We start from the raw sequence: 24,286 nt of genomic DNA on the forward strand, positions 1-24,286 counted from the left end.
TTTTCTTCTAAATTTTTTTGGTTATAATATTTTAAGAGATTACTACAGCCGTCTATGGAGGTCACATGGTCCGATGATCAGCTCAGATATCAGAATAATAGCTATAACTGCCGTGTTTGTGGTAAAACAGAATATACATTATATTTCTATGGGTTATTTTCAATGTTTTATTGTGAAATATAGATCACATACGAACAGTTATTATCCCTTTAACTAAAAATGCGTTCTTATTAACAAAAACTCCGATCTCATTTAAGATATGTGAATGAAGAAGTGTGAAGTCGGGTGTGTCGCTACCAGTTAACTGACTACAATGTCTGTTGCGCTGCTGCGTTGTGTCATATTCAGTGAATTAATTGGGTAGTGCTCCTTTAGGCTGGTCAAAACCTTGCTCTGGCAAAGCATGGATAAAAAAGTATCCATGTGTCGGCAACTACTGCATAGAGGGATTTGAAATTTTGCTTCCAAGCGGTCGGCTTTGCAGTACGTAAAATGAGCCAAGCAGTGCTTTACGAAACTCTTAATCTGTGGCAGAATGGCGAGAAAAAGACAGACACTGTCAGACAGATTATTGCGCCAAACGATACGGCCTGCACAGTTTTATAGAGTAATGCCCCTACTGATATACCTACACAGAGGCCTCATCTAATGTATCGAAATCTTACCAACAAGGTTCAGGACCCACTGTCTTTCGGGATAAGCTGCTGCAACTAAACAAAAACCACCCATTCGTTTCAAAATGAGCGGTAAATTGCCACCAAAACGCGTTTTAAGGCCCTTATTGAACGCCAAACTGGTTTAGCAGGTTAGAATACCAGACGACCTACAAGGAATCCATTGTAAACAGCAAAACATCGTCGTCTGTTTAACTAATGAATTTTGGACCATGGTCGTTTCTGGGCAGAACACTGAAACTGCGTGTTTTTCTATTGAGGTCAGATTTCACCTGTACCGCTCAACTTGTCAAATCAGAGTTTACAGACATCCAGACGAGGCCTGCGACGAAGCGTGTGTCCCGCCTTAAGTAACTATAGGGTCATTGACAGCGTCAGTATGTGGAGTGGATACCACATTGGTGCCAAAACATCAGTGGTATAGTAGTCATGGACGAAAATCGGAACCAGATCAAATAAAGGAATAATCTGGGATTAACTTGACCAGCATTTGATTAAGGGTACCTTAGGAACAATCTAAGGTTGGACAGTGAGATTGCCGATTCACAAACGGCAATATTAATAGCAGATAACTTACAGAACCAAGGGAATGAGCAACTACCTTTGTCATCAAAATCACCATATTTGAACCACATAGATAATATAAAGAAGGCTAATCAACTACTAGCCTAATCAACGGCCTCCATATCTTATAACAAAACTGCGCCAAATTGAACAGGTTTTTACCGATTCCTGCAATGTTCAGTCCACGGTGAAAAGTAGGTCAAAGGTCAATTTCAAGGTCACAGTCAAATTTCCAGTATATGACTTCTTATTCAACTTCCATTGTAACTTTGGTTAAAATTCATGAAATTGGAGGTGCTCAGAAATTCCAGATGTTTGATTTTCATGAAATAATGTCATTTTTGACCAGAAGTTGTCAGTCTCGTTACCTCGTTATCTTTTCCAGGCGTTCGAGATTTCATCATATTACCGTATTGCACATTTTATTTTCACCACCACAATGTTTTTTTTATACAGTATAACTCGTAAACCGTATGTAAAACAAAAAACGGACACTTTCAGTGTTGAGCTTGAAACCCTCTATCAAATGCAAAAAATGCAAAAATCAATCTCTTGCAATCACGGTTCCAGAATTATAGCGAGTTTTCAGTTTCGGCATCTAATGACCGCTGCTCCCGTGAAAAGGCACCGATTGACCCCAAACTCACGGAGATGAAAGATGACCCTAATGATAACAAATGCCAATAATATTATGGGTTAGCTCTGTGTAGTTTCTGAAAATCGGCAAAAATGTTTTTTTTTTTTTTTTTTTTTTTTTTTGCAAAAAATACCCTTTTTTTTTAGAAAATGTTGGCCCGTTTCACCTTCAAAAGGTCAAAGGTCAAACCCAAGGGCATTTGTGAAAATTCCACAGATCTTTTTGTTTAGGAGAAGCCGTAATGATGGCGTGGGAACGAAGCCGGCGGACCCAATGGAGAAGGAGCCGGTGTAGCGTGCCGTAGAGTCCGGCCCTTTCAGAGTCCGGCTACCTGGGAAAGGAATACCATAGGAAAACACACACAGAGAAGAAAGGGTGTCAATATGCTTCCTTAGGATCTTGACTGCAACACCAGGAACTGTCTACGTTGTACCGGGATTCTGGCAAGGACGCCAGCTAACAACTGTGCAATGATATTGTTCTCAGATGAAAGCAGGTTAAACGTTGTGAGGAGTGATGGACACGTAGGTATATAGAGAATAGGCCCCGTATGTACAAAACATCTTAAGTGTTAAGAATTTCCGTAAGAATTTCCTTAAGTGATCATCCTTAACATAAGTAGTATGCACAAAGCATCTTAAGATGAGAATTTCCCCAAATATCTCCTTAACTTTAAGGTACCTCATTGGGTCTCTTAGGTGGAAATTTTGTCCTTAGATTCAGTGACTGTATAACACAGTGGCATTCATTTGTGGTAGTCAAAGCTGTGCAGCAACATTATTTCTCTATGGCTTTTATTATTGCTGTTTATCGTGAAGAAGGGCAGTCGCAAGACCAAGAATATTTCGAGACCGCAAAAATACCTTTGGATTTTTACCCAGATCATGAGATTTACCAGCGCTTTTGTTTTGATACAAAGGGGATACTTTTCATTACGGATCTTCTGGAAGTTACATTTGTAATTAGTTATTTTGTTAAGGGATATCTAAAGTGAAAAATTCTGAGTGGGCACTTTTTATGACATGTTGCTTATGAAATCCCCGAAAACCACCTAATAACACGGAATCTCACGCATCAATGCTTATACAATTAACATAGGTATTTAATATGTGCATACATGGGGTCAAAAGTGAAATTAATAATCAAAATTAATATTAATATTATGAATTACATGCCACAATTTTTCTTCACAGATAACACTAAAAATATGTAAGTCGATGACATGTAAATGGCCATAGTCATGAAATAAGTATATGCTGGGCTTATTTCTTTTTTAGAGCCCATGAAAAAAATGTTACTTTATCATCCCCGGCCGCATTACTTTTTCTGCTCACATAAAAAAAAAATTATAATGTAAATTTCCCCCCATCAAATGTGCACCTCATGCACAAAAACAGACTCTCCCTGTACTAAGAGTGCCTCGCACTGCAATTTATGTTACTACTAGCTTTGCTCATGGCAGGTTCCATGTTTTAGTGTATGTAATGACGGTCCGGAGGGCATCGTTCAATGTGTTTTTGTATGAGCCAAAAATGCCCTACTGAATCACTTCTTGTAGGTGACATTGACCCCATTTCCAGATATTAGATCGATCTACTTTAGATCGACCTAACTCCCTGGGGGTTCACGCTAAATAGCTGTCAGCCGAGCGGACACGAAAGTAAATAACCCCCTTACAACTTGTAATAGGCGGGACGGACATTTAAGCCGGATTAACTGACAGTAATCTACTAAGACTCCCCGCGGGGATAGATCAATCTAAAAGCTCTGGGAATACAGCCAATGATGGTAAACTATTATTTTTATGGGGCCTTTATACAGAATTATCACCGATAGGGGAGATGGGTGCACATGTATCAGCCAACAGAGATAAAACCTTTTGATTAAAATGTAATTATGTCACTGGATTATTAATATTAGTTTTGGGCCTGGGGATTGGATGACACGCCTCTTTTTCTGTCAGAGTATGAAGAATACTAGGCCTACACAAGAAGTTACAACTTCTTGGCCTACACGATTCATATCTCAACTCTTCTAATAATAACTGATATGCCTATCATATCCAAGTAAAGGATTTCTTTAAACATGGATTCCCCAGGAATTCCCCAGTGTGAGCTATTGTAACAGGTAATTTTATTGGTCAATGCACAGGCTTAACATAGCTCAACACATAAGAGAAATCCTACAGAGTTGAGGAAATTCCTATTATTTGAGAAAATTATTGGCTTAGGAAATTCTAAAGGCACTTTGTGCACACCACTTAAGGGGTTTCCTCAGCTAAGAATTTTCTTATCAAGATAAGGATATTTTGTGCATACGGGGCCAGATGCTTTAAAGTCACTTCCCAATGTTTTGTCTTTGTTCAAGTGGATGCACCCCCACCTAGCCCATCCCATAAGTCACCATATGGGGTGTAGTGGCTACTATAGTGTAGGCGAGCTGTAAGTGATAAAGAAACCTCAAAGAAGGACAATAAATCCAAACGCTGGAGCGGAACTTGCAGAATTTTGTATAGAATGTCTTTGGGGACCATGACCACTCATTTATGTCTCAGCATGATAATGCTTGTCCACGTTCAGCTAATGCAACAGTGTGGTGGTTATATGCTAGCCAGTTCCAGATCCCTAAATGGCAAGCTCAATATCTAGATCAGAACCTCATTCAGGATGTGTAGAATTTCACAGAAATTGGGTAACTTAGGATATATCATGCAAACAAAAATTACCCCACACTACCTTGTGCCGTATAAAGAACGCCAACACTCCGCAAACGTTACAGAACTTTGACTCTATACACAGGCTTCTCATGTTCATTCTCTAATCCAGAGAGTACTGTGCTAAATACTTAAAAGTGTCTTTGACTTTTTACTATGTTTACATTGTTCAATGCTTGTACAATCAATTAAATTTTATAAAAAAACTGAACAAAAAACATTGGCTTAGAGCACGATTCTCTTTACTGTATTTAACATATTGCATTATATCTGAGACTTTTTTAGTTAGGGGAGTATACAGTGAAACAGACATTAACAACTTAAATTTCGGTACCAAAGAAACAGAATGGGAGAGCTACCAGTTTCACAACGACAACAGTGAAGTTTCTTGCCATTTCGGTTCTCCCTCAAATGTGATCAGAATGTTTCGGAAGCTGTCGGAATGCCATGAGAATATTCAGAATGCAGTCATAGTGCCATTCGATAATTTTCCACTTTGAATGCACTTCGAAAGTTTTTAACATGAGCAAAACATTCGGGCCGGCCACAAGAATGGGTAGAAATATTTGGAATGCACTCGGAATGTTTAGAATGCTCATCGAATATCCAGGAACGCACAAAGAACTGTCTTTCCGACGGCATTCTTGCTCCTTCCGCCTCTAGTGTGAGGGAGGTATAACAAATGAACTGCATGTATTTGTTAAGTAAAAAAACAAAGAGGCTAACTGTCATTCATCAAACTTACATTAAAAAGGCAGGCATTCAAATGCTTTTTAAGTTGGCTTGGGCAACTGTAAGGGCATGGAACTTCACTGGAAAATGTTTGTATTAACATATTTAAAATTATTAGAAAATAACTAGTATGACTCTAGAGAATATGTTGTCTATTCCTTGCAGGATTTTTCGTAGCCGTCTTTTTAATAGATATGGTAAATACAAACCTTGTGCGTTTTCTTGCCACCGGTCATTGCCTAAAAGAAAGAGTAAATTCGTGAGCATTTTATTGAACATTTATTGAAGGGAAAACAAACCATCCAACAGTGTGCATAACGTGGAGCAGCACTCTTTGTAATTATGTTTAATAATTGAAAACTTGCTGGGACACTTTCCAATTCAGTGTATGTGCACATGGTTAATGCTTCTATCTTAGATATAGAAATGTTGAAAATGAAGACAGTCTCCCAGCCGAACAGTAAACCACGTTTTTTATAAAACAGATAAGGGTGATTCCACAAAAAAATCAAATTAATGCATATATTTTGAAATACAAACATAAATAGGACATGCTGACATTTTTTCAGCTAAGCGAAAATGTGAACTTTGATATAGCAACTTGTATAATCAACACGAAGTATACACATATTTAAAGTTCATAAATAAGTCATAAGTGAAGACAAATGACACTTATTCAGTTGAACGTACTGCACCCACCTTCTGTTTGGGGGTTTGTTTTCGGTAAATACCGTTGAACGGAAACTAAAGAGATGGTAGCATTTAGTAGTTTAAAGTGCTTAACTTTTATTAGCCTTGTCTTGAACACAATTTAATGTTTTTTAGACATTAAACACATGTCGGGTGATCTAGTTTCATTGGTATCATGTACAGGTAAAAGCTCATTTAGTTTACAGCGTGAGTAAACTCACCTTGTGCTGCTGTTAGTGCGTTGTCTGTATAAAAATAGAAATGTAAAAATACAAAGATTCTCGAAAACTTTTACTTTATACTTTATATATACAAAGTTTACAATTAAACCGATATATACAAGGAAGTTACAAAACCCGTACGAGTTAAACACGCTATAGAATAAAATATCATATAATTGAATAGATTTGATGAGAGAATGTTTTTCTTCAGCTAAATAAGTACTGAATCCGATGTGTTATTGACTTGTGTGTTATTGTCTCTATGCCGTATATATAGTGACTCCCTATACAAAAAGAAAAGGTGTAAACTACGGTATATTAGCAAATGTATATACTACATTGTATAATTCCATTGGATAAAACAGCAAATATGTTCGACTTCAGTATAGCTCTGTTCTGCAGTTGGGTAGCACTCACCTTTTTCTCTTAATGCATTCTCGTGACTCTCTGTATAAAATAGAAATGTAAAAATATGAAGTACCTCAAAACTATACATACATAACAGTATTTATGTATTACTTTATACACACAAAATTCACAATAAAACTGGCATATACAAGGAACTGCAAAAGCAACACATATATACAGTGATATATACAAATATCAAAAATATACAAAAGAAGCATAATATTCGCAAGAGTTAAAGGTGTTAAAAAGAAAATAGTATACATGTATATTAATGGATCTGATGTGAGAATGCGTTTCTGAGCTCATATGTACATACTGCATTACACGGAAAAAACAGTAAATATCAGTACGTCTCTGTTGTGCAATTTGGAGACACTCACCTTGTTCTGCTGTAGGTGCGTTGTCTGTATAAAAATAGAAATGTAAAAATACAAAGATCCCCAAAAAATTTTACTTTATACTTTATACATACAAAGTTTACAATTAAACAGATATATACAAGGATGTATGCAGTGATACTCAAAAAATACAAGTTACAAAACCCGTACAAGTTAAACACACTGTAGAATAAAATAGCATACATTTGAATAGATTCGATGAGAGAATGTTTTTCTTCAGCTAAATAACTACTGATTCCGACGTGTTATTGACTTGTGTTTCATTGTCTATATACATAGTGACTCTCTATACAAAAAGAAAAGGTGTAAACTACGGTATATTAACAAATGTATATACTACATTGTATAATGCCATTGGATAAAACAGCAAATACGTTTGACTTCAGTATAGCTCTGCTCTACAGTTGGGTAGCACTCACCTTTTTCTCTTATTGCATTCTCGTGACTCTCTGTATAAAATAGAAATGTAAAAATATGAAGTACCTCAAAACTATACATTCATAACAGTATTTATGTATTACTTTATACACACAAAATTCACAATAAAACTGGCATATACAAGGAACTGCAAAAGCAACACATATATACAGTGATATATACAAATATCAAAAATATACAAAAGAAGCATAATATTCGCAAGAGTTAAAGGTGTTAAAAAGAAAATAGTATACATGTATATTAATGGATCTGATGTGAGAATGCGTTTCTGAGCTCATATGTACATACTGCATTACACGGAAAAAACAGTAAATATCAGTACGTCTCTGTTGTGCAATTTGGAGACACTCACCTTGTTCTGCTGTAGGTGCGTTGTCTGTATAAAAATAGAAATGTAAAAATACAAAGATCCCCAAAAAATTTTACTTTATACTTTATACATACAAAGTTTACAATTAAACAGATATATACAAGGATGTATGCAGTGATACTCAAAAAATACAAGTTACAAAACCCGTACAAGTTAAACACACTGTAGAATAAAATAGCATACATTTGAATAGATACGATGAGAGAATGTGTTTCTTCAGCTAAATAATTACTGATTCCGATGTGTTATTGACTTGTGTTTTATTGTCTCTCTATATAGTGACTCCCTATACAAAAAGAAAAGGTGTAAACTACGGTATATTAACAAATGTATATACTACATTGTATAATGCCATTGGATAAAACAGCAAATACGTTTGACTTCAGTATAGCTCTGCTCTACAGTTGGGTAGCACTCACCTTTTTCTCTTATTGCATTCTCGTGACTCTCTGTATAAAATAGAAATGTAAAAATATGAAGTACCTCAAAACTATACATTCATAACAGTATTTATGTATTACTTTATACACACAAAATTCACAATAAAACTGGCATATACAAGGAACTGCAAAAGCAACACATATATACAGTGATATATACAAATATCAAAAATATACAAAAGAAGCATAATATTCGCAAGAGTTAAAGGTGTTAAAAAGAAAATAGTATACATGTATATTAATGGATCTGATGTGAGAATGCGTTTCTGAGCTCATATGTACATACTGCATTACACGGAAAAAACAGTAAATATCAGTACGTCTCTGTTGTGCAATTTGGAGACACTCACCTTGTTCTGCTGTAGGTGCGTTGTCTGTATAAAAATAGAAATGTAAAAATACAAAGATCCCCAAAAAATTTTACTTTATACTTTATACATACAAAGTTTACAATTAAACAGATATATACAAGGATGTATGCAGTGATACTAAAAAAATACAAGTTACAAAACCCGTACAAGTTAAACACACTGTAGAATAAAATAGCATACATTTGAATAGATACGATGAGAGAATGTGTTTCTTCAGCTAAATAATTACTGATTCCGATGTGTTATTGACTTGTGTTTTATTGTCTCTCTATATAGTGACTCCCTATACAAAAAGAAAAGGTGTAAACTACGGTATATTAACAAATGTATATACTACATTGTATAATGCCATTGGATAAAACAGCAAATACGTTTGACTTCAGTATAGCTCTGCTCTACAGTTGGGTAGCACTCACCTTTTTCTCTTATTGCATTCTCGTGACTCTCTGTATAAAATAGAAATGTAAAAATATGAAGTACCTCAAAACTATACATTCATAACAGTATTTATGTATTACTTTATACACACAAAATTCACAATAAAACTGGCATATACAAGGAACTGCAAAAGCAACACATATATACAGTGATATATACAAATATCAAAAATATACAAAAGAAGCATAATATTCGCAAGAGTTAAAGGTGTTAAAAAGAAAATAGTATACATGTATATTAATGGATCTGATGTGAGAATGCGTTTCTGAGCTCATATGTACATACTGCATTACACGGAAAAAACAGTAAATATCAGTACGTCTCTGTTGTGCAATTTGGAGACACTCACCTTGTTCTGCTGTAGGTGCGTTGTCTGTATAAAAATAGAAATGTAAAAATACAAAGATCCCCAAAAAATTTTACTTTATACTTTATACATACAAAGTTTACAATTAAACAGATATATACAAGGATGTATGCAGTGATACTCAAAAAATACAAGTTACAAAACCCGTACAAGTTAAACACACTGTAGAATAAAATAGCATACATTTGAATAGATACGATGAGAGAATGTGTTTCTTCAGCTAAATAATTACTGATTCCGATGTGTTATTGACTTGTGTTTTATTGTCTCTCTATATAGTGACTCTCTATACAAAAAGAAAAGGTGTAAACTACGGTATATTAAAAATTTATATACTACAATCGTATATTGCCATTGGATAAAACAGCAAATATGTTCGACTTCAGTATGGCTCTGTTCTGCAGTTGGGAAGAACTCACCTCGTTCTACGTTTAATGCGTTCAAGTACTTCTCTATATAAAAAAAAAGAAATGTAAAAATACGAAGTACCTCAAAACTATACATACATAACAGTATTTATGTATTACTTTATACATATAAAATTTACAAAAAACTTGCATATACAAGGAACTGCAAATGCAACAGATATATATACAGTGATATATACATATATCAAAAATATACAAAAGAAGCATAATATTCGCAAGAGTTAAAGGTGTTAAAAAGAAAATAGTATACATGTATATTAATGGATCTGATGTGGGAATCCGTTTCTACAGTCAAATGACTAGCACGATACACAAAATTTAATACACACGATCATTCGTAAAGATGTTGGATACCCACCTTTAGGCATGAATTTAAATGGAAATGTGTATTTTTCTGGAAAAGAATACATTTCCGTTAATATATAAAGCACTGAGAACACTTTACGCCTTTAACGCATTTCAATGCACAGCTGTTTCTGATGTCATGCAGGACTGCATAACATTGATACATATTTCTCTCACTGATATGCTGAAAGATTTTTATGATTATTTAAAACCTGCATTAATAAAATATGGAGTCGACAAATAAAGGTGTTCACTTTAGCTTAGTTATAATTTTTTCGATCAAAAAAAAGACTGAATAAAATGAAATTGAAAAAAAAACTAATTATGTTGTTGTTATTTGAGAGAGGAAAAGAAAGTAAATTGAATACCATTAAAACAGCAAGACTCTACCTGTACGTCATAAGGACGACCGCACACGAACCAATGCAAAGTTCGTTGTTGCATAGAGCAGTGGAAATATACAATTACAAATATACTGCATAAGATTCAACAATGTGTATTTGTGTATGTTTCTGCGCCAACTTTGTTTAATTTAATTAGAGTTCATAAACATTTACTTACTGTAACGCCGACAGTAGTAAATCCATGGGATGCACCACTCAACAAAACCTAAAAAAGACAACATATACAATAGACTAAAAAGTACTTTTATAGCCGATTGTTTGCTTTAATAATTAACGGTTATTTAAGTACATGTAAATTACAAGTATGAAAGGTTGCGATTAGGAAAATTCATTACTAAACCATTTACAAAATTAAAATTGGGTAATATTTTTTAATCTTTCGGGTAATAGTACTGGGACATTTGCAACCATTTTTGCTGGATATAATGCAAATGCATTTTCGAATGAAGTTCCACGTGCTATTTCACAATGAAAACTTACAGACAACCAAACCTATAGCAATCCCAATACCAATCCAATGCCCAATTTTGTTGCCAGTAGGTTCGCTGAAAAGCAAAAAGTAATTTTATGTCTCCTCATTAATAGCATATTCACAAAATTGCATTAATATTGTCATTTTCATTACATTTCATTACAGTGAAATAAATTAAACTAAACTAAACTAAACTTAAACATTAAGCCAGCCAAAGGATAAGTAAATGACAAACACAGATATATAGTGTTCGAAATTTGGCCGGTAGCGGCCGCTTTTATTGAAAGGTCCCTCTATTAAAGGATGGTGATAGATATTATATAGCATTAAATAATGTTAATTAGTTAAAAATTACGTAATGTTATCTCTTAAAAATAAATATCAAAACAAATAGTGCAAATGTTTTCATTTGTGGGGTTGCAAAGAGGCCGAAAAAATTTTCCAGCGAGGCGCAACTTGTATAATCAAAGTTGAATGCTATGCTCTCCGCAAAGAACTTAAGCAAAGTGAGGCCGAGTAGCAGTGTTTACTGAATAAATGCGGCAGTGCATGCCTAAAAGAGAGTCCCGGTTTTAGTGCAGCAAATTTCAGCAAAAGTGACGCTTCAAAGCTGCCGGGTCTCCCCGATGGACAGATAAATTTCAAGGAGCTTAATACAGTGAATTCCAGATGCCAATACCTTGTTTACGCTCCTAACCTGGTAATACCAGATTCCGTTTCCCCCCGCTAATGAAAGTTCGCAACGGCCCATGAAAACAATTAAGTTAACCGTCGCCATAAAACATCGTTTGTCTACGCCAAACTTCCCTTTGTGATCAAATGTGATAACAAAGTGTATCGGTATTTGATACATCCGATAAGAAATAAATGCTACGATTACACCAACTCTCACAAATAATCCGGCATATAACAGTTAAGGAAATATACATGGTTAAGACAGAATGAGCCAAGATATCGAATATTCATCACCATTTTTTTTGTTTGTTCCTAATTTATAATAATAAAATATTTATGGGCTCTGTATACAATGAATATTTTCTTGTACAAAAATAATACTAATTTCATTTCGTGTCATATCCGTTAGCAAAGGTCCCATGTCCAGTATGTTACAGTCATATGCATTTTGGTACCAAAACGCCAAAGACGGGTTCAAAGTTTTCGTATAATTTACCATTAAAATTATTGTAAAACCTGGTCGAAGAACTTAAACACCGTTTTTCTTTGAATTGCTGTTACCTTTGGTTTTATCTCTATGTGCATAAAATGACATAAAATAATAATGGATTTTTACTTTCAACGCCAGTAACTCTGCACAGAGCTAGATCACAATTTGCAGATACCGTATTGTAATTTATACATCTTCAACAAGTATGAATTTCCATGATGATCAAATGGACAGGTACATGTACATGTTATGATAAGTCTTTCAGAGCGACACGGCTAACTCTGTTGGGGGTGTGAATTCAGCGTAACAAAACCTTTCAAACAGGTTAGGGTCTCGGTACGTTAAAAAGGTCTATAGTCTGAAACAAAGATCTCCCCGTTTCCTTATGAGAAATACTGATTTTAAGAATTCATTGAATATAACATCCTTTAATGCACGCCTCCCCTTTTATGCTTATTCACCACCCCATCTGCTTTTGCACATAAGGTGACCAATTGTTGTTAATATTTGTAGCCAAAGTTCGCTGGTTTGTAGTATGGCGTGAGAAATAGATCGGCCTCTGACGTAACTCCGTAACTAAATTAGATATTGTCATGAAAATCGGCATGGTTGAGGAACTTGTGTGTAAACGATACTTTGTACTGGTGCCAGCATTTGGATTTAATTCTTTTGTGTAGAAGGTATCCCCCCTCTTATCAAGACATTCCATTGAACAAAGGCGTTATGTTTCGTTTCTTTGCTGATAAAATTGAAAGTAAACCTTTCAAAAGAATGTCCTGGCACCAGATTGTAGTAACTGATGCTCTGAATAAAATGGTGTTTAAACGTTTTTTGTTGTTGGGATAACTGTTAAGAATCAATGTTATCAATTTGCACCCAAAACGCTTCTCAAATTCACACCGATGTATTTCTAATGCGATTGTATTTTCACATAACAAGACACCAATTTCCACATTATCCAAGCAGACAAAGAACATTTTAAGTATCGATCTCCATTGACAGGACAAAATAACAATAAAGATCCCGATGGATTTTCCTTTTATCGTATTCTTTCGTTCAAAACGGTCAATACCCTATGGTAGACTGACATTTTTTTTCATAACATGTCAGGAAATTTTATTTTTTGTAGCAAATTCATATGTTGCAATTGAAGACATGACATAATTGCTGCCATTGTGTGTGAATGTCTGACATTTAATCTGTATACCTATTATATGACGTTGATGTGCAACTTTTCCGCGGTTTGCTTCGGGCTGTGACCCTTGCACGACCCCGTAACGACAACGGAAATTATGTAAATCCCACTGTTTTGGCTGTTTTCGGCGTTTGTCGGAAAAGTTGAAATATTAATAAACTATATACCTACCACGCACACGTACAATTAGGGTTAGGAAGCGGCTTGCAGTGTTTGTCTTCGTCGAAATGCTCAACATATTGGCCATTCTCTGAAGCAAAAAAATGTCAAAATAACCCAAGTGTATGTAAGTTATCCTTAGCTATTAATTATCATTATCCATTCGAACATATTATGAGAAATCAAACAAGCAAACAAACAAACAAACAAATAAATAAATAAATAAATGTTGTGAACGACTGACGCATGTGTAAATCTTTCCCTCTGTCTAAGACTAGTAGTAAGTGATATTTCCAACACTTGAATGTGCATAAAGTTGTTACACAGACAGACGATAATCAAATAAAAACGTTTGATAAATAAATAACATGCTTACTGTCTTTTATGTGTGGTTCAGTTCCTTCTGGACATTGCTTGCAACCACAAGCTTGGCCTTTCTCCCAACATCGTTTCGGTCTTATTGGTGCAAAACGATTGCACTCATCACACCAGCATTTGTTATTCTAAATAATAATAATAAAAAGAAGAAGAAGAAGAATGTACAATCTGAAACTTATCATATCCAATAGACTTAACAATGTAAACTACAAATACAAATTACAAAAAATGAAAAAAAATGACTGAAAATAAAATGTTGAAAACTAAAAAGAACATAATTATTTTACGGTATAATATAGGCAAGAATAAGGCGGGCGAATTTGAATAATTTGATGAAAGATGTGATGACCTTCGCCATTAAAGCAAATAATGCAAATAAAATTAGAAAGTCCAATATTTAATGTGAGGCAATTTCACGCGAGGAATTTTACGTGTGCAAATGGTCGTTCAACCATTCATATTCAATACCGTGTATACCCCATCTTCTGGGGCACCGACCTCTCCCTTCCCCAGAAAACAGTACATTGAACAAAACAAGCTACACCAAACAGTTATCCTGCATATTGTAGTAAGATTATCCTCGTTTTCTTTTTTGTCCACTATTTTATGTGTTTCCGGCTTCGTTCTGCTTTTTAATCATTTAGCAACTCTATCTTTCCTTAATAACAAAGGATTGACCTGCCAGTGTATATTTGAGGCAATTGAGATTTAAACTTCAAAATATGTTCAAAGCTTTTTTATTTTAAATAAATATGACAACCTAAAAGAACGAAACTAGAATCACAAGACTTAATCAATCAATCATAAGATCTGCCTCAGAATATACATTCCTCTTTTGGGACCAGGGCTAATTTCAGAGCAATCTAAATTTATTGAATCCATCTATAAAAAGAGCTCAAAGGATCATATACCCAGCTTTTTTGTCATCAGTATATGCCCTACAGATAAGGGAATACTCTATAAGCGACTTTATTTAAGTGAAAATTCAGAACAGGGATAAGCCATTCCTTGCATAAAAGGCTACAGCCATTCTGCGTATAACAAGCAATCAATGTAAAGTCCCTACAGTTAAAACTGATTCATTTAAGAAACATTTCTTAAACTACTGTATCTTTAATTTCAAGTCCCTTTAACTTTTTAAAGTGAAACATATTAGTTTTAATATACAAGGCCTGACCTAAGTTTATTTTAAAATTGCAATAGTCAAAACTACCTGTAAACGTTTTTTAAAAGAACTTATATAAATTATGTTTTATATTTTAACTCCCTCATTAGAGTATTAATTAAGAACATATTTAGTTTAAAGTCTTTTTAAAGTTAATTAAGTTTGATTTTCTTTTAACATTGTACAACTAAACCCTCGAAATGCAATTCAACTGAATAAAATATTATTGTTTTTATATCATTTTTAAAGTATAGTTATGTTAGAAAATTGAGCATGTGATATATCACAAACAAAAAATTCTGAAGGACAAGTTGAATTTGTGAGTCTTAACTTAAAACACTAGTCAGCACGATGTGCTCAATACACTGCAATTACCTGTGTCTCATTTCCAGCTCGAATGATATATTGTCCTTTATCGGAGCACGTTCGCAGTTTCTCACATTTCGACCCAAGAGAAAATTCTCCTGAAAAGGAACACATTTTGCTACAAAAAGGAGATTTAAGATGTGATAGTTGTGACACACTAACACTCTTGCAGAAGTCACGGCTTGTCTTTAATTTGATAAACCTTACAATGACAGGCCAATGCACGTACCCCTTCACATACAAAAACGAATATGTTGACATCAAGGATCTAATTGATAGGTTTTAATGTTCGATGAATTGGGATAACTTGGCAGGATATGTAGACATAGAATATAAGTACAAATATGACTGTTGGACATTTTCTAGCGTGGATTTCATACAGACTTTTAGGTTTCGAAAGTGTGTAAAAATATTATATGAAGATCAGTTGTTCCCATGCGTCATCCATAGTCTGCCTATTAAATCAATATCATCAGTTTGTCAAATAATTAAAGGACGATGATTTGTAGAAAAATGAAAACGATTTACCTGCACAACAAGTGTCGCTACATTGCCGTGGAAATCTAACCCCAGCAATGACAGCGATCAGCACCTTTCAATGCAAAAAAAAAAAAACAATATAAAGATATTATTATTATTATTATTATTATTATTATTATTATTATAACATATATGTAATTAGAACATACAATGGCAGCAACCACACTAATAAAAATAATAGCATATAAGTTGAAGAGAGAGCCCTGTTTATTTAGCAAAATTGACGTATGTGTAAACACCCCGACTGTTTGTCTGTAAGACCTTTCATCTGTGCACTACTTTAATACTACTATATTACTTTTGCACATATCATAGAATAAAGAAAGCTCTACAGAACTTACCGTATAGAAATATAGAAAGAGCATACCGTTAACATGCAAGCAGTCACTTTCCACGCGCGGTGATTCATTTATGTACATGTACACACACTGGACAATAGAAGTTTCACCCCTACTGAACCAATACTTAAATAACTGTGGAAAGATATGCTCCTAGTATAATTTTATTAACATCAAATTTCACAAAAGAAACGGTTCTAACTGAACAAATCAACTGTATCGATATTTTGACATTGCTTATATTCCGCCTCTTCAGGTTAATAACTTTGATTACTCTGATGCAGGGGGTGACACTTCTATTGTCCAGTGTGTGTACATACACATCATGAGTTTCAAAGAAGTGCTACACAGTTTGCATCAGGCATCAGAGGGTAGCTGAGGATTTATGTTATAACGAAGGTGAGCAGGCGTATCAACAGTAAACAGTTGTATTGATTAATATTTCAGTTTAGAATGAAGATATGTAAAACAAAAGGAATAAAACTGCGACAGATTGACCTAATTTTTTGAGAAACAAAGAAGCGGCTAATGACATGCAAAAAGACACAGAATATCCACTACAGAAGTTGATCCGCAGACTAACAGATCCTCGGATCAAAATGTCTTACCCACTTAAAAGCTTACCCATCAATCCGTGCAGGAAATATTCCCAGTGTCTTTTGGGGGATCAGACGACAAGCTTCCAAGTGGGCCCGCAATGTCTGATCTAAAGATATGTTTGTCTGCGGATCAACATATGGCCATATACACACTTACCGCTAAGAGGACATTCCGATAAGTGGCCATTTTGAAATAAGGGATTTAGAAGCCGGAAGAAGTCCACTCTAGTACTTTAATGTCGCAAAACAAATCTGAAAAAGACGCACGAGGCCTTTATATTAACCATTTTCAGTCAAAGCAAGCTGTTGATAATGCTTGAGGATGAGTATTTTTTTAACATTCTCTTTGTAAGCTGACAATATGGCTTATTATTATTTAAATATCCAAAGTGTGCACATGTACCAAGAGGAACAAAATCCCAGCTGCACCAAGAATTAACCCTACTTATAGCCCTATTTCGGGAACTAAAAGACCATGTAATCTACGTTATTTGGGTAAATTTGGGTAAATGAAAACATTTCTTCAATAAATGTCCTCGCTACGACAGCATCAGAAACTGTATCTTTCTAGAAATTTCAAGCTATAACCTAAGTGAGTTAAACAAACCCCCCTTCATTTTAAGATGCCCCGAGAAACGCTAGTCTTAGCACCTGTGAGCCCATTCAGATCCACAGGTCAAATATGGCGGACCCTACATGAAAGAAGAGCCGTCTTATCCGCTGACGGTCTCCCTGCCTCCACATGCGCCATTAAACGGATTAAATCACAGCTCCGTAGCTAGGCAGGCACGTGTGAATGTGGGTAGACAATCAGCAGATTAGTCGGCTCTTCTTTCATGTAAGGTCCGCCATATTTGATCTGTGGATCAGAAGATCCAAGGATCTTCTGTTCTGACTTAGGACTCTCTAACTACCCCGATACCCAGTACTTTTCACACCGCGTATATATACTTACAGTCTGTAGGGCGACTTTTCAAATGTATGATGGAAATATCGAGACGCTTCCCAATTCATGTAGACTTCGTCACTTCCTTAGTTACCTAAGGTGAATCAATAGCCCCACAAACAAACAGGATTCCACTAAACAATTATTAATACTAGTCGACAACAATGACTACTGCATATATTGCATATACGTCACGTGTTGCCTATTCACGACAATGATTGGATTTGTTTTTCAGTATTTGTGCTGAGGAAGAAAGGGGGCCATATGTTATTGTACATTCATTTCTAATGCATTTAGCTTTGATTGTGTAGGTCTTGATTGAACAGGTGACTGCATGGGGTCACGCTTTAGGGTCTGATACAAAGCGCTGCTTATATTTCCACTGCTGACGACCTAGTTTGAATACTCAAAAGAAAGTGACCTGGTAAAACCCAAGCGTATCGCATCGAAGAGAAATAAAAAAAAAAAAACAGGTGCATTTAAATGATGAAGACACGGCGCGGCTTATGTTCGCTTTCGAAAAGAGCTCTTGTGACAAAGTTCCAAATGCGTATCTCTGTAAAAGAAATGTAACTTGAAAGCAGCATTTGACGATAACGAAGCCCTTAAAAATTCCCGATGATGAATGTTCGTGGTTATGATCACCGACTTCGACCTCAGCACCTGCGTGTGTACGATGAGCCGCCGCTGTTACCTTCTTCGCAATCCTCGGACCAGTCGAGTACGACTGACGGCTTGTACGCGTCCATCCGACCATCCAACATCACAACTGTAGACCTTGAGTCATTTTCCGAGCCCAGTGAAAATGACAGTGGTCACAACGACAAAATTCAGCTTGGACGACGATGGCGCTGTTACCTCATGGCGATCTTCGCCATGTGTTGTTTACAGATGGTAGCCATAGTGGTTCTGGGTGCTGCTATTCATTTTCATCAACATGATGGCGGCAAACTGTCCAGGGATACGGCGGCTCTTTTGAACCAACCAATAGCCATGTCCCAAATCGATGTTTCAGAGGATGGGCATGTTGGACCGGCTTATCTGTGTGTTCCAGGCCTGGATATCAAATACCACAGTGAGAACTGCACCATACTTAAAATATTGCATCGGGTAATTGCGACAGTTTATATTTCTTCGGTAGACTCTAGTGTGTTTAACTGGTAAATAATCAATTAAAATCACATTTTAGATGCATGGAACATTAAGAGCTTGAAAACTACCGGTACATGTTGCAATTATAAGACGTATACATTTATTTAGCGACTCAGTTACTTGTACTTGCAGTTTCCCTATTATACTGTGTCAAAAACGTTTAAATTTCATTTTGGGGGTTGATTTAAATTACATTGCCTATAGTTACGTTCGTCCCAATAAGGTATACCCAGGAGACCGTTGAGCCTTTACAGTATACATAATCTTACTACTGTTTAAAATCCCAAAGATACCAGTATTCAGCAGTATTCAGCTGCTCTTATAATGCCAGAAGCAATCCTTGTTGATAATGTTGGTAATATAACGCTAACTTATTTTTTTATGTAGCATTTTTGTTATTTTCATTACAATTAAATGGTGATAAACCAGAATTATTTAATCTTTGGTTAAAAAGAAAGAGGGGGTAGAGTATCACATATCGGCGTGCAGGTGACGCAGTGCTTTTTAAAAATATGGCGGGGTATTGTTTAGTGAATCAGCATGATGTTGACTTTTTATCTATTTATTTGCAGCTCCTGGAAAAAGTTGACAAAAATCTTTATGCAGCTATGAACGACATGAATAAAACCGCCAATAATGTGATGAATGGTGCGTGCAATGCTTCCTCACACCATAGAGGGCTTACAATGTTGGGAAAACAACCTAAAGCATGGCCTATGCATTTTACACATGAACCTCTCTTCAATTCATAGTATCACATCGGATTCATTACTTTTTCAACACTTAAAAGTCATTTTTATAAGTTACTTATCTAAAACCATGCTCTGGGGATCCATGACGTGTGGATTGTTAGACACAGATGAAATACTAGATTACCCCTCCCCATCCTTCAAAGAAAAAAGAGGAAGACAGAAAGAGATTAACGCCCAGCAGAAGAATAAAAATCTGGTGTTATATTCTCTTTATTCTTTGTCTAGGAAAATAAGTTTACTTTCGTCCAGAAATATGGCCCCGTTAAATATATCTTCAATTGTTTACGCATGGCTTCTTGGCTTGTCTACCCGCACGAAAATGCAGTAGTATCGAAGTAGCAAAGAAGCATTAACGCAGTAGTGGTGTGGAGCATATTTGCAGTAGAAATGCAGCATAGCCTACTGCAATTCTACTTCAAAATTTACATAGGGTTGTACAGAGGAGGAGCATTAATGCAGTAGATTAGCAGCATGATAGAAGCATGTTTCAAATATGCTAATTAGCTCCCTACTCGAAGCAGATTTGAAGCATGTTTGCAGTATGATTGCAGTAGTCTACTGCGCTGGAGTATCTACTGCGTTTTCTTGCGGGTACTCTTTAAGTAAGTAAAGTTAAGTAAATAACAACATTTGCATATATGCTTGTTTTACATAGGACTTCTTATGATAAATTAAGTTAACCGTTGTCGATATCTCTTTTTACAGGTCTCAACAGAAATATGTCCAAGCTGGCTGTAAACAGTCGTCTGCAGGACAGCTCGCTGTACAATATCACGGAGACAGTTGCTTCCTTAAATCGGAAAATGAATGGTAAATATGTTTGTACGTCTAAACAGGTACTCTATTTTTATACTCCCCTACACCTTTTTCCTTCTTATTTCTATTTCTCTGCAGGTATGATGTCCCAGAACAAAATTGATGCCAGTTTTGACCCTTGGTTTCATAGACAGATCGAAAATGGTGCTTTGTCTTTATACAATAACTTTCGCTTTCTGTAGAAAATGTCAACATTGAGATAAGTTCCCTTTTTAACTTTCACAACAGATTATATTAAATCGGTCCTGAGTGATAACTGTTAAGGTCAACCCCGTGGTTATCTTATAATGGTACCTATATACTTGTGGAGGTACTGTAAACACCTTCTTCAAATCTGAGTCACCATGATTGAATATATAATCTTAAACGATATTATGCTTGAAAATAATTTATGTGCTTACAGTGTTGGGAAAATAACCTAAACCATGGTCTTAGAATTTGACACCTGAACCACTCTTCTATTCATATTATCACATCGTTACTTTTTCAACACTTAAAGGTCATTTTTATAAGTTACTTATCTAAAACCATGCTCTGGGGACCCATGACGTATGGATTGTCAAACACAGATGAAATGCCAGAATACTCCCCCCCCCCCTCCAAAAAAAAAAAAAAAAGAAGACAGAAAGAGATAAACGCCCAGAAGAAGAAGAATAGAGCAAGTTGGCCCCCCTGACGTCAACTGCGTTTTTTGTCAAATTGTGAGCCATCTGGCATTATATTTGAAAAAATAATGACATTGCATACGTAGCTTAGTTCATGGGGCTTACTTTAAAATCGGTTTTGTTTCTCTAACTCATTCCTAGTTGGCTCTACAAGGCCAAAAGTGTGTAACTGGGTCAACTAGCCCCGGTCTCCCCTACAACCACACACAACTGACCCTGTTACATGTATATATATTCCGTTATTCCAGGTCTCCAAGCTAATGTCACTGATTTACCTAATCACATCCCTTTAACATTGGCACGCTTGAGAGGCGGGAGAGACAATAACAGTAAGTGTTGTTTTAAATAAGTTTGACAATAAAGGGTGTAAATTTTATACCAAAGGCTTCATACTGTAAGATGTAACATTATTCTTCTCTTTAATTCTGTACATTTGTTTCTCCTTAATGCAACATGTACATAGGGTTGTCATTTTTAATAAATTCTAAAGGAGACGCTAAATATTTGGATTATTTCAAAGAATCAAAAGCTTGAGAAGTGCAAATGAACAGAAAATGGGAGGAGGGCTTTGCCAGAAAAGACAAAAATATGTGAAAGGTGGTTAGCTTTAGAGACAAGCGCGTTGACCCGTTTTTTTATAAGGAAACAGTAAATCTAATGGTATGTGCTCCTTTAGGAACAGCACTTGTTTTCAAGAGGGCTCATAAGCCATAAAAAAGGCTTGCAATACAAACTACTAAATCATGGACAGTATTTATGAGAAGATTCAAGTAAACTTCGTCTTCAATGCAATAAATTTGTAATGTAAAAATGATCCAAATCATTTACTAGCGAAAGAATATGATATAAGAAACGCCAACGGAAGTATTGGCTATGCACCCTTATTAATAAGCTTCAGATGCAGTTACATGTAGAGTCAATTTCAAAGACATGCTATTGTCTTGTTATATATTTAAGTTTTATGTTTTAGTTCTAACGTGGGATGACGGTAATGATAAAATCCTTCGTGGGGATGTCAAGTATAACAAATCCGAAAAGTGCCTAAGAGTGGAGCGAGAGGGGCACTTTCTCGTGTACAGCCAGCTCTGTGTGAGCGTTCCCAGTACTACTACTAGTTCAGCTGTGCATTTTACTCAAGCAATCCAGATAAGAATTCCATCCGGCTGGCACAGTGTGCTTTATAAGGAACTTAGTGTGCAGCGAGGCCATATTGATTGCATATATGTGTCAGGAATAGTGCACCTCGTCAAAGACGACTGCGTCAAAGTTGATTTTTCAGATGAAGAGTTAATCAGTAGCAACCAGGAGTACAATTCGTTTGGTTTGTACATGCTGGCATGAACCAGTCGTTCTCAATGCCTGTGAGGCCTTTATTTTTATTAGTAACGATGTTAATACAGTAAGTGACATTTCCGGGGACTTCACTGTGTTTCATTGTCAGTAAATGAGAAAATCAATGACTTCTTAAAACACATGCATTGTGCTTGTTCCCCAGTATGACAGTTAAAGAAAGACGACTATTTAATAAATGCCCATGTTTTTAGCTAATATTTTAATATTTAAAAATTTTACGAATCCATATAGACCCAGAGATTCAAACAAAATTCATTATGCCCCCATGTAGAAATATGTCTCATATTGGTTAGGTATAGCATCTTATTGTATATAGTATACATGTTCTGTGTTTTACTGTCTTCCAATACAAATGTATTAGCATTCGCTAATATTGCGTGACCTCAGGCCACTGATTGGTCAGTAACCTTAGCTTGTTCAAGAATTGTTTTTCATAAAAACGGTATATTGCTACCATGCAGTACAAATTGCCTTGCTTTAAATTAATCGTCAGTACATTGAAAATATTTTAATTGTTAAAATCCATTTTCTGTTTTATTTTTTATGTTTTTCCATTGATAAAAAGGAGATGTGCATTGCCAATGACATGTACTATGCTGTATCAATAAAACGTAGATTATTTAGCAAGTCTGAGAGTTGTCTTTTCGTCGTATTTAGGTGGTCAATCGGTATAATGAAACAGATAAATAAAGCAAAGAATATATACTACACTACACTACACTACACTACACTACACTACACTTTACTAGAAATAGAATAATCTTTGATGAAGGTAAAGATAATTTCATTTAAAATAAATACTACTATAAAGATGTGGACGAGTGTCAAATTGAAAATGGCGGCTGACCCATTACTGCACCAATTCCTAGGGTTCCTATCCTTGCTCCTGTCGCCCCGGACTCTGACTGTCATAATTGCCTTGCTAACTGCTTTCTATACTTAACGATTTCCAAGTGTTTTCGACTCATCATGTTTTTCCTACTAGAAAATGTTACCTTAGATCTCGGCATCTCTAGGACACTTTGGAGCAGGTAAAACTGCTCCATGTTTCACACTGTTTTTATTTCATCTTTAAAGTGAATTTATATCTGTGCTGTTGATGATAGCTGCGACATAACTAAACATTTAATTAAAGCTCGTTTTCTTTTTTTTCATTTTCTACATTCGAGCTTAACCCAACAATTTACTTTTTCAGAGTATATGTCCAAAAACACGACTAAAACGTAAGTATCACAAACAAAAACGTATATAAATTCTGGTGAAATTTGTTCAGATATGACGTGCTTATGATCTTGAAAGTGCCAAAAATTTCAACAAAATATTCGGGAAAAATCTAGGTCCTGATTTTAGCTTTAAAGAAGGACATTTTATCACCATAAATTTCTTTATGATAAATTTATGATAAATTCCATTCCCATTTGCCAATGTCGCCTGCGCGCTGAACCACCCCACACCAGCCTCGGCACACATCTGTACGATGTCACCACACTCATTTACGGATAAACACAACTCTGGGCCTCAGACGACGGCGGTCAGTCCGTCTATTCTGTTCTGATTAGATTCCCCAATTTCTATGCAACCCATAAG

General features: G+C 35.5%; 2 protein-coding genes across 4 annotated transcripts in view; one reads left to right on the forward strand and one right to left on the reverse strand.

Moving 5' to 3' along the window:
• Positions 1-10,173: 10,173 nt before the first annotated feature.
• Positions 10,174-24,286, reverse strand: part of LOC147759857 (uncharacterized) — a 65,479-nt gene continuing 51,366 nt past the window's right edge. Inside the window, exons 1-9 of one of the 3 annotated variants that reach the window (XM_086995139.1) lie at positions 17,971-18,113; positions 17,173-17,267; positions 16,067-16,130; positions 15,548-15,636; positions 14,006-14,132; positions 13,642-13,720; positions 11,119-11,183; positions 10,796-10,843; positions 10,174-10,283 (exon numbers count right to left, since the gene is read on the reverse strand). In XM_086995139.1, coding sequence (XP_086851265.1) covers positions 10,189-10,283; positions 10,796-10,843; positions 11,119-11,183; positions 13,642-13,720; positions 14,006-14,132; positions 15,548-15,636; positions 16,067-16,130; positions 17,173-17,202 — 597 coding nt within the window. In that variant the 5' untranslated portion in view covers positions 17,203-17,267; positions 17,971-18,113 and the 3' untranslated portion in view covers positions 10,174-10,188. Of the gene's footprint in view, positions 10,284-10,795; positions 10,844-11,118; positions 11,184-13,641; positions 13,721-14,005; positions 14,133-15,547; positions 15,637-16,066; positions 16,131-17,172; positions 17,268-17,666; positions 17,831-17,970; positions 18,114-24,286 lie in introns of those variants that run through there. The other 2 variants (XM_086995142.1, XM_086995140.1) reach the window with 2 other exon arrangements.
• Positions 18,239-23,325, forward strand: LOC147759858 (uncharacterized). The gene is made up of 5 exons (XM_086995138.1): positions 18,239-19,071; positions 19,686-19,761; positions 20,571-20,675; positions 21,595-21,675; positions 22,317-23,325. Exons 1-5 carry the CDS (start codon positions 18,580-18,582, stop codon positions 22,685-22,687), a joined length of 1,125 nt encoding a protein of 374 aa, XP_086851264.1. The 5' UTR covers positions 18,239-18,579; the 3' UTR covers positions 22,688-23,325.

This window comes from Lingula anatina, chromosome 9 (assembly GCF_051362555.1).
Source record: "Lingula anatina isolate TDL-2025a chromosome 9, LinAna3.0, whole genome shotgun sequence".
Lineage (NCBI taxonomy): Eukaryota > Metazoa > Brachiopoda > Lingulata > Lingulida > Lingulidae > Lingula > Lingula anatina.

Bases quoted from the DNA above. Each gene is read 5' to 3' on its own strand.
- LOC147759858 (XM_086995138.1), top strand. From the start codon at position 18,580: ATGATGAATGTTCGTGGTTATGATCACCGACTTCGACCTCAGCACCTG. The intron at 19,762-20,570 runs GTGCGTGCAATG...CTCTTTTTACAG, and splicing joins CGCCAATAATGTGATGAATG to GTCTCAACAGAAATATGTCC. The intron at 20,676-21,594 runs GTAAATATGTTT...CCGTTATTCCAG, and splicing joins CTTAAATCGGAAAATGAATG to GTCTCCAAGCTAATGTCACT.